The sequence below is a fragment of the Vitis riparia genome, chromosome 10 (assembly GCF_004353265.1).
Source record: "Vitis riparia cultivar Riparia Gloire de Montpellier isolate 1030 chromosome 10, EGFV_Vit.rip_1.0, whole genome shotgun sequence".
Classification (NCBI taxonomy): Eukaryota; Viridiplantae; Streptophyta; class Magnoliopsida; order Vitales; family Vitaceae; genus Vitis; species Vitis riparia.
The window spans coordinates 4,992,647-5,004,406 of record NC_048440.1 but is presented as its reverse complement, the minus strand read 5'-3'; the positions used below and the strand labels follow the sequence as shown (position 1 = coordinate 5,004,406).

Below are 11,760 nucleotides of genomic sequence, written 5' to 3'. Positions count from 1 at the left end.
TCTCCTGTATCTAAGAAAGATTCCTTGCGCATTATATTGGCATTAGTAGCCCACTTTGATTTGGAATTGCAACAAATGGATGTGAAAGCAACATTTCTTAATGGAAAGCTAGAGGAGGAGGTTTACATGAAACAACCTGAAGGATTCCCCTCTAATGATGGTGAGCAATTGGTTTGTAAGCTTAAGAAATCCATATACGGTTTAAAACAAGCATCCCGCCAATATTATTTAAAATTCCATAACATAATTTCTTCATTTGGTTTTGAAGAAAACGTTATGGATCAATGCATATACCTTAAGGTCAGTGGGAGTAAAGTTTGTTTTCTTGTTTTATACATGGATGACATCTTACTTGCAACCAATGATAAGGGTTTACTTCATGAGGTAAAACAATTCTCCTCTAAAAATTTCGACATGAAGGATATGGGTGAGGCATCTTATGTCATTGGCATTAAGATCCATGGAGACAGATTTCAAGGTATCTTAGGTTTGTCTCAAGAGACCTATATCAATAAAGTTTTAGAGAGATTTCAGATGAAGAATTGTTCACCTAGTGTTTCTCCTATAGTGAAGGGTGATAGGTTCAATATGGACCAATGCCCGAAAAACGATCTTGAGAGGGAACAAATGAAGAACATTCCATATGCTTCTGCAGTTGGAAGTCTAATGTATGCTCAGGTCTGCACAAGGCCTGACATTGCATTTTCTATTGGAATGTTAGGACGATATCAGAGTAACCCAGGTAAGGACCACTGGAAAGCTGCAAAGAAAGTGATGAGATATCTTCAAGGAACCAAAGATTACAAGCTTATGTACAGACGGACAAGCAATTTAGAGGTTGTTGGTTACTCAGATTCAGACTTTGCTGGTTGTGTTGATTCACGTAAATCAACATTTGGATACATTTTTATATTGGCCGGTGGAGCTATATCTTGGAGGAGCGTTAAGCAGACCATGATTGCTACTTCTACTATGGAAGCTGAGTTCATATCTTGTTTGGAGGCTACTTCACATGGTGTATGGCTTAAGAGTTTCATTTCTGGGCTTAGAGTTATGGATTCAATATCTAGGCCATTGAGTATATATTGCGACAATTCAGCTGCAGTCTTTATGGCGAAGAACAATAAAAGTGGAAGTCGAAGCAAACACATCGACATTAAGTATCTAGCCATAAGAGAACATGTTAAAGAAAAGAAAGTGGTTATTGAGCACATTAGCACCGAATTGATGATCGTTGATCCTTTGACTAAGAGCATGCCACCATTGAAATTCAAGGATCATGTAGTGAACATGGGACTTAGTTCCTTTATATAGTTTCTATTATACAAACTCTTATTATGATGTTTTCTCATATTGATGTGCACTTTTATTTAATTTTGAGAAAATTCAACTTCATTGGACCAAGAATGAACATAGGGTTTATTCATTAAGTAATATTGCCACATAAAGTATAATGTTAAGAAATGAGTACACTGTAATACATGGAAGGTAACACTCGTTAAATAGAGGACTTATCGCCATGATTCATGTATTTGTTACTTAATGGGACAATTGATGGACTGAATTAGGACATTAGGTTAAAGGTGTGGACCAAGTGGGAGAATGTAAGCTGAATACATGTTCACACGTTCTCACTTCATGATGTGGTCCAACACTTTGACCACGTCCGACACCATCTCACTTCCACTGCGGTTAAGGAGCACATTCCAGCAACTGTTCAACGTGGTGGCAAGAGGTATGATGGAAGCCACGGATATAAAGATTTTATACAGAAAAATGGTCCTGAACTCGTCTGCTGTTATTTTCAGAAACACCATCTAAACAAAGGGAGATCAAAGTTTGGAAATCAAGTTTTTGAAATCGACTACAATGGCTGGAGGTAAGTAGACTATTCTTAGTCTTTTTCAGTTTTGATCCATGTTGCAAATTCATTGGAATCATATATATATATATATATAGCATGTAAACAACTTACAATCTCCACTTCGATCAAATGTTGGAGGAACCTCTCCAGATTGATGATAGAACGCTTCTTTCCTAAATGTCTGAATTCTGGGTACAGAAGGAACTCCGTGACATATTGCCAAGAAATAAGCTAACCTGTTGCCTTTAATTCAAGGAAATGAGATTCCCTTGACTTGGTGTTATGAAAGAATGTAAAGTCTGGTGAACCAAGTTGAGACAGCTTGTGGGGTTTTAGAGAAAAGCTAGAGAGAAAAAGATTCTGAAGAGACCAGTGTTTGTGTTTGTGTTTGCGCGTGGAGATCATGACTGCTCACCACCACTGCTAGCTGACTAGAGAAGCCAAGAGAGAAAAGAGGAAGCTTGGGACTATTGGACAAAGGTATTAGGAAATGAAACAGAATGGGAGGAACTGCAACTGGAGGCAGCAACATGGCTGAAATGCTATTTTGTGCTCGTGATTTATGGTATGACATGGTTTTTACGGTATGCTTCAGTGCTTAAAATGGATAGGCATTAAGGAGGGTACTTCATCAGGTTCATTTGAATACTAGAGCTGCTAATTCCATGAAGAATGATATTGATGAATCTCCAGAAGCTAGAGAAGACTCATTTTCAATAGAACCTAAGTTAGCGGACAACTCCATAATGGGATTAACAGTGGCCTTGCTTTGCCACCGGTAACGGCGTTGTTTCCGAAGCGCACAAGAGCAAGAAGGGTAAATGGTTCATCTTATCGGCGTTCACTCCCATCGTCAATGCTTCGTCCTTGGGGGAACGTGCTTTTCGACATCGTACGGACTTGAACGGAGGTAATACCACCACTGGAGCCTTTACGACGGCTTTGAAATGGGTGGTTCGGAGCTGTCTGCAACTGCCGAGATTGTCGTGCAGAATTCAAGTTACCTGGCCATCAAAAGATCATTGTCAACAGGCAGTGGGGTTTCACAAAGTTTAACAAGACTAAGTATATCAATTGGAAGTCTGAGAACCGGATTCTCCCTGATGGTGTCAATGCCAAGCTTCTCGGATGCCATGGACCTTGATAGTGATGTTGGTGATACATGCAGTACCTAGCTGGTTATTGATGCTGAAATGGGGATATGGTTTAGTAGGGGTTGCAATCATGATGAACCTATCGTGGCGGTTGAGGGCATGTACACGGACCAGTTCGTTTATTGCAGCAAGAAAGCCACCCTCATTGTCGGTAACGTTATGCTCCGGCACTCTACTCCCGAAGGTGCTGAGGTCTGTAACGTTGAAGATCACGTTGGTGATCGAGGTGTCCTTGCCAGGGCATCCAACGATCATGCTATTGTCGTTAGCCACAACCCTGATAATGGCACCAACCGGATCAAGCTCCCATCTGGGGTTAAGAAGATTGTTCCAAGTGGATGCAAAGAAATGGTTGGGCAGGTTGCAGGTGAAGAGAAGCGAATTTCATTAAGCATGAGCGACTGTGAGCATGTTTGCATGGGATATTGCCACGTGGAAGATGGGATTGACTAATGCATTAGAACAAAGGCAATTGTGATATGTACAGAGGATAGAGCGCAATACTAGTGACACAGATGGGTTCAACCATGAAGCCGACGATCTTCAATGAGGGAATAGCCATGGCTCTAAGGAACTGGCACCACATAGCCAAGAAAGACATCAAACACAACAAGCTGATGTTGTTCACTTTAAATGTGAAGATTAGACTTATAAGGACAAGTCTTCGTACCTTGTCATCATTACTCTACCCCGAGCCCACTGCATATGGCTTGCATGACCACCTTTAGTAAAGCCACCTTATGCCATGTGTTCTCTCCTTGTATTTCCTCATTTCCCTTTTCATTATTGCTTTAATTTTGAAAATTACTTTCCAAACCCTTTTTTTTCTTCAAATAAGTTTCCGGATTTTTGGTTTCTTAAATAATCCTAATTTCCCCATTTTTCATCCTTTAAATATGAAGTGTCTTTTACATCATTAGCATGGCCACTTTCTAGGCCACGTGCCATTCCCCAAAATTCTTTCCCTTTGATTCCAAAAATAGTTTCCTAACCCCATCTTCAAATGATTTTATAACTTCTTCTTTTTTAACCATTTCAAAGCATCATATCTTTCATCCTTAGAATTTTTTAAGATCACCCAAGAGTCTCATTTCCAATAAAATTTTGCTGCCATCTTTCTTTCTGGCAAGCAATTTTCACAACTCTTCTATTTTTTAAAACGTTTTAAAATAAGCAAGACTTTAATTTTGTAATTCTAAATAATGGAATTTATGGAATTAATTCATGCAAAAATAAACGGGCTTTGGTGGGGGCCCTACATAAGTGACTTTATAATTGATTGATTAATTGATTGATTTAATTGCCATGTATGATTGATTTTATTATGCTCTATGACATGCTCGAAATTATTCCTTAATTGTGCAGTAACCCCCTTCTCTTGATAGCGCATAACAGCTTGTTGCCCAGGTACGTACCCACTTTCCCTCTTGTCGTTGTCTATGCATTTTCTGATTCTCACATGTGCATGATTTATTCGGGGTATCCATTGATTTACTCATCCATTGCCATGATTGCTCCGTCTCATTAGTAGAGACCCGACTTTAGGGACTTAGAGGGGTGCTACGGTCTTTACCGTACCTTCCCGATAAGTAACCTGACCCCTGAACTTTATCCAGTTTTTCACAGACCACCTTTTCCAAAATAAGGAGTCACACTTAGGGTTTTTCTTTCTTATTTTGTTAACCCTTTAAAAATAAAAAAAAAATAAGTGGCGACTCCAAGTCATTTTCTTAATCAATAAAAATCATTTTTCAAATAAAAATCGAGCTCGCCATTCGAGTGTAAAACGCATGAGCCGAAATGCGGGGTCCACAATACTATAAGTTCAATAGGAAATATTGTATATTTAGACTTAGTATCTCTAGAAACAAAACATAAACTTTTAAAAAACAAAACCGATAAATATATGCGTTTAGGAATAATAGGACTTCATTGTAAAGAAATTGGAGCACTTATAAATATTAACCTTTTAGATACTAGAAACAATATAGTAGGATGAGCTCTTTTAGCTAGCACAGAAGTTAATATGAACCAAAATTACGCAGTTATTGGCTGTATACCTCAATATTGTATAAATCTTAAAGAATTCACAGAAAAAATAAAAATAACTGTAAATACTAAAGGTTATGATATGGAATTAGGAAGTAAGAACCTTAGCATAACTATAGGATTTATAGGAAAAACCACTAATCCTTTAAGTTTAAAATGTGTGATGGAATTTGATGATATAGTAAAAACCTTTGGAAGTAAGGATATAAATATGATAGAAGCAAAACCCATAAATATAGATTATTTGTTAGGACGATAGTTGAATTACCTCAAATAAATAAACCAGTAATAAAATATCCAACATTTAGTAGTTTATATGAAAATCAAGATGGAAGTGCAAGTATAACCTTTGGAAATTATAAAACTGTAAATGTAGAGGTAGAGTCCGATAGTGAGATAGAAACTATAAATGTTATACAAGAAGAGATTTTATTAAATATTGAAAAGTAGAAAACCTATACAAAAACTCAGAGCTAGTTAACATAATGATAGAGGAATTCAGTAACCCAACATTACTATAAGAACATGTATATCAAGAAAACTTTGTTGATATAATGTGTAAAAATTATACAAATGAGCAAATAATAGAACAACTTTATAAAACCAATTTAATAAAAAACTTATAGATATAGAAACTATAAATCAACTTACTATTCAACCAAAAGCTAAAGAAAACTTAGAAATAGTCTCAAATGAGTCAGAAAATACAATAAATGAAGAAAAAGAATTTGTAAATGTAAAATATGAAATAATAAGATATAATAAGGCATATAGTAAGCCAAAAGGACCTCAATGGAAAACTAAAACAAAACCTTCTAGTTCTTTACAACCAATATATGAATATGAAACAATATTAGATATAAATAATACACAAGATCTTAGGAAAACCATAGAAAATTGGGAACAATCTTTAAATTCAGCAGGTGTAGTAGTATATTTTGAAAACCAACAAGAAATTTATGAATTCTGTAAAAGCACCCTTAGAGGAATTGTATTACAATTCTTTAAAAACATGGAACAAGAAAACAGTAGTTATTTTCAAAAAGTTAGAAATAATTTTAGCATATCTATATTTATAAATTTAATAAAACTATAATTTTTAGGAACAACTCAAGAAAATGTAAAAGAACCCGCAATATATCTCCATATGTTAGAAGAATTGAAGTTATGTAACCTTTCTTATATAAGAGAATATGAACAAAAATTTTAAAATATGCAATCCTTGCTAGAGTAGATAGAACCCCTAAATATTTAAATAAATATATATTAAAAATACAAGGACCTGTAGGACTCTAACTATGGAATGAATTTTTAACCTCTGGATATAAAAACTCTCCTTATATAGGTGCTAGAATAGAATTTGTAAAAAAAAAATTGGTTAGAAAGAGGATGTGTAAGCATAAGAGAAAGAAGCCAAATAAAGAAACAGGATATAAATCAACTTTGTAGAAAATTACATATAGGAGAAAACATAGATATGGGATGTAGAGAATATAAGTTTAGAAAACCTAAGAACTATAATAATTTTTTAAGAAGAAAGTCAAGAACATTTTATAAAAAACGATCATATCAAACAAGATATAAAAAACCTAGAAAGTTTTGGATAAAGAGAAAAAGAACTATAGAAAGAAAAAGACAGTGTAAATGTTATTTGTGTGGTCAGGAAGGCCATATAAGACTTGAATGTCCTGAACTTAAAAAACCATTAAATGAACGAAGTAGAAAAACCCAAGTAAAAATAAACCTAATAAATGAGTATAAGATAGATAGTGAAGAAGAAGAACTCATTAGTGAATTAGATTTTGAAAGTGAAAATTCAAGTGTATATAATATAGATGATAGTGAAACTGAAAAAGAAGAAATTTGTATGATCATTGAAAAAAAGGAAAATCAACCTAAGAAAACCCCTTTAAATTTAGATTACCTTGTACAACCTTTAGAAAGTAAAGTAAAACCTTATAATATGTGAAAGACCTACAAATAATAATTAAAGGAAAAATCTTGGAAGAAAAAGAAGACAGTTCAAACTCTAAAGAAATAAAAGAGCCAATAAATCTTGAAAAAACAATTATGCAAACAATTGAACAAGTAAATATGGAAAATAAAGTTAAATCTATCATTTTTTTTCCAACAATAATTAAGTTAAAAACCATAGAATTAAAGGTAGATGCAATGTTACTTGAAACCTTAGTACCTCAAGAAGACCAACAAACATTAGTTAAACCAGTAGAGTTAGTTCAATATAATCAACAAAAACTAATACTAAGCAAGTATATTTCAAATGTACCAATAATAATTAATAACATAACCTTAGTGTTACCCCAAACTTATCTTGTACCTACTATAAGTTTATTTAATTTCATTTTAGGTTTAAATTTTTTACATTCTTTACAAGAAAGAATAACAATACAAAATAACCAAGTCATTTTTCATCCTAAAACCACAACAATTGTTTATACAAACATGGAAAATGTATTAAATAAAAATCATAATGTAACCTCTCATCAAATTAACAAAGTAGAAGCACAAAAGGATAGTATAATTAGTGATTACTCAGAACAATTAAGAAATGCAGATAGATTAAAAAACCTTAGAATAGAAGCAGGAAAAAAATGGAATTATAGGAGAAGATCAACAAAAATATTGGAATAAAAATAAAACAACCTGTAAAATACCAATTAAAAATCTAGATTTAACAATAAAAACGACAGATATAGCATGTAACCTTATAGATACAACGAAGTTTAAAATTCAAATAGAAGAACTATTGCAGAATAACATCATAAAACCAAGTTTCAGTCCCCATAGATCCTCAGCCTTTTTAGTTAGAAACCATAATGAAGAAAAACAAGGAAAAGCTAGAATGGTTATTAATTATAAAATATTGAACGATAATACATATGATGATGCCTATAAAATTCCAAATAAAGATTCTTTAATTAATTCTATTCAATGATGTAAATACTTTTCTCGGCTAGATAGTAAAACTGGATTTTGGCAAATTAGATTAGAAGAAGATTGTAAACCATGGACAACATTTCCATGTCCTTGTGGATTATATGAATGGAATGTAATGCCATTTGGACTAAAAAAATGCTCCTCGGATATTCCAACAAATGATGGATAGTATTTTTGGTAAATATTCTTTTGTTCTTGTATATATTAAGGATATTCTTGTTTTTTCTTATACTCTTCAAGAGCATATAAAGCATTTGGAACTTATTTTTGAAAAGCTAATTAGTCATGGATTAATAGTAAGTAAAAAGAAACTGAAATTATTTAAAACCCAAATAGAATTTTTAGGATTAGAATTAGAAGATGGACAAATAAAACTACAAGATCATATAGTACAAAAAAAAAATAATTTTCCAGATAAACTCGACAATTTAAAAACCCTTCAATGTTTTTTAGGATTATTAAATTATGTTGGACCATATATAAAAAAACCTTAGTAGATTAGTTGGACCCCTTTATAGTAAAACAAAAAACAAAGGGCAAAGATATTTTAACCAAGAAGATATTAAACTTGTAAAAAATAAATAAAGGAACTTGTGAAGCATCTCCCAACCTTACATCTACCCTTAGAGAGTGAATATAAAATAGTTCAAACTGAAGCTAGCCAAACAAGATGGGGAGGTATACTTTTAGTAGTAACTAACATAGGAGAAGAAAAACTTTGTAGATACTGTAGTGGAACTTTTAATGATTATCAAAAGAACCTTAGTTCTACAGAAATAGAAATAGAAGCAATAATATTTGTCTTAGAAAAATTCCAATTATTTTTAAACCAAGAACAATTTACTATAAGAACTGACTATGAGAATATTAAAAAATTCTTTGAAAATAAAAATTCTTCTAAATTGTCCACCAAAAGATGGATAAAGTTTCAAAACTCTTTAATTTGTTTCAAACCTAAATTTGAACAAAAGGAAAAGATATTAGTAGATTGGTTAAGTATACAAATAATTAATAATATTAATAATGCTAATGATTGATTTTATGTTACAAGAGCATGGCTCAAAGAAAACTCACTAAAGCTAGAACCTTTCAATATGGAACCATATGTCTAAACGAAGTGTTAAATTCAAATTTGAGGTTTAACTCTTTATTTTCTCAAAACCATCTGAAGAACATAAGGTTATTGTAGATAGCTTTTGGTCTCTAAAACCACAGATCTTCCCAAACCAAAATTTAGAATATAGTTATGGAAAAACCGTGTCAACTTTAACAGTTACAAAACCAACTGATTGCTTTAGAAACCCAAAAATTTCAAAACCTCAAAATCCAAGAAAATCAAGAAAAACTTATAAACGATTTGAAAACTAGTACAGTGACAACCAGTCAAACTAGTTGTTCGAATGGTCAACCAGAAATTCTTAATTTAATTAAGAAATCAACTCTTCTGTCTGAACAATATGAAAAACTTGTTGTTAAAAACCTAATTAGAGTTAATAACTACTCTTTAGTCGAAACTTTCTTTCTGCAAACCTAATATAACAAAGTGTTTAAAAATCAAGAACTTTTGTATAAACATTTTAAAACAAAAAATGTCGGGATAAAAACAGGGTATATGACATATCATGACCTTGAATTTTTCTTTGTTATATATTTAGCTTATGTGAATATGTCTACTATAAATAAAGAAATTTTTTATTTAGGACCCCAGTTCATGGATCAAGGAATTTTAAAAATTGTTTTTATGAACCATGTATCTCAAATCCCTTAAAATTTTCCAAAAAAATTGAAAGATATTTTAACCTATCTTTTTAAAACTGAAAAATAGATAGATATTTCTTTTGAAACCATTCCACCTTTGTTTCAAACCGATGGATCAGTAATACCAGCCTATCACCATGTATATATAAAACACAATCAAGAACCACTCATCCCTCAACAAGAACCAGAATGGGAAAGACCTGTTGAAATGAATTTCCAAAATTTTTTACTCATTTTAAAGCTTTTCAAATTTATGATCTTAGACCAACTCGGAACAAATTATTTCATCTCATTGGTGAAACAAAACCTATTTCCATATGGAGAAACAAACCTTTAGAACACATTATTGTTCCAAAACCTTTTATTACTTCTGAAGAACAGGATTTTATAACCGAACTCAGTGTAGAAATACCATAACCATATTCTTACCTTAGAGATGACGCATTATTTTGAGACAACCTTGATGATGAAAGTTATTACAATCTACAAAATGCAATGGAAGGTTGATGTTAGCAATGACGACATTGAAACAGTAAATGTGTCTCCAACTACAAGAATTTGATATAGCAATAGAAGTTTAGAACTAATAAATATGTACAAGCTACCTATTCTGCATGTGATAGAAAAGAGAAGAAAAAGACAAGAAGGAAGCAACCAGACGAATGGTAAAAGAGAAACAAAAGTCAAATCTCATAAAGACTTTTCCATCCTTGTATCCATTTTGTATTTATTGTTAACCAAACCTTTGAACACTTTGTAAATATTTGTCCTGCCATCCATCAACTACCCTAACCACTCGAATTAAATTTCAATTTTTCTTTTGTAAATCCATTTGTCTATAAATAAGTCATAGAGATAGAATGGTGTGAGTGAAAGAAAGAGTGTGAAAAGTGAGATTAAAGTAGTAAATGAACGATGAGCTGTATCTTCAGCCTTGTAAATTTATACCATCAATAATAAGAAAGTAAGAATTTTTTGTTAAATTTCTGCTCTCTTTTTATTTCGAATTTATTTTATTTTGTGTCTTTTTCTTACCCTTAAGGGGTAAAAGCGGTAAAAAGATAAAGTAGGGAAATGAAAATCATTTGAATTATATTTCAATTTTCTTTACTAGTTAATATCTGCAATATACATGGATCATTTTTATATATAATGTTCCCATCAAATTTAAAAAAAAAAAAAATCGGGTTATTTAGAAAGTTTTGGGTATAAATTCAGGTTTTAAAACTAGAGTCTTTAGTCGTAACCCTTGACCTTTAACCCATTTTTGCTAGAAAATTGATGTGTTAAGGAGACTCTGTCTAGTCGAAAGGGGGGTATCACCTTGACACGAAGTGATGTTTTAAAATTTTGAGATTACTATTTAAACTTTTGAAATAGCCAATCTTTAAAAATTTAACTTTCATGTCATAAATGCTTTCAAACTATAAACTGATAGTTTTAAGTTAAACATATAATATTTTGAATAATGTAAATTTATTATTCAGGGGTTCTATCTACTCTAGCAAGAATTGCATATTTTCTAAATTTTTGTTCATATTCTCTTATATAAGAAAGGTTACATAACTTCAATTGTTCTCACTTATAGAGATATGTTGTATGTTCTTTTACATCTTCTTGAGTTGTTCCTAAAAGATATAGTTTTATTAAATTTATAAAAACAAATATGCTAAAATTATTTCTAACTTCTTAAAAATAACTATTGTTTTCTTGTTCCATGTTTCTAAATAATTAATACAGTTCCTCTAAGGGTGCTTTTACAGAATTCATAAATTTCTTGTTGGTTTTCAAAAGATACTACTACACCTGCTGAATTTAAAGATTGTTCCCAATTTTCTATGGTTTTCCTAAGATCTTGTGTATTATCTATATCTAATATCGTTCCATATCCATATATTGGTTGTAAAGAACTAGAAAGTTTTGTTTTAGTTTTCCATTAAGGTCCTTTTGGCTTACTATATGGCTTATTATATCTTA

At 32.0% G+C, this 11,760-nt stretch overlaps 1 protein-coding gene across 1 annotated transcript; it reads left to right on the top strand.

The window, feature by feature from the left end:
* The first annotated feature begins 3,057 nt into the window (after nucleotides 1–3,057).
* On the top strand, nucleotides 3,058–3,568 carry LOC117923918 (60S ribosomal protein L8-1-like). The gene is made up of 2 exons (XM_034842407.1): nucleotides 3,058–3,429; nucleotides 3,506–3,568. The coding sequence occupies exons 1-2, from the start codon at nucleotides 3,058–3,060 to the stop codon at nucleotides 3,566–3,568; spliced, it is 435 nt and encodes a 144-aa protein (XP_034698298.1).
* Nucleotides 3,569–11,760: the final 8,192 nt, after the last annotated feature.

Coding starts and splice junctions, on each gene's coding strand:
- LOC117923918 (XM_034842407.1), top strand. CDS start 3,058: ATGGGGATATGGTTTAGTAGGGGTTGCAATCATGATGAACCTATCGTG. Junction 3,430..3,505: donor GCATGAGCGACTGTGAGCAT/GTTTGCATGGGA, acceptor TGATATGTACAG/AGGATAGAGCGCAATACTAG.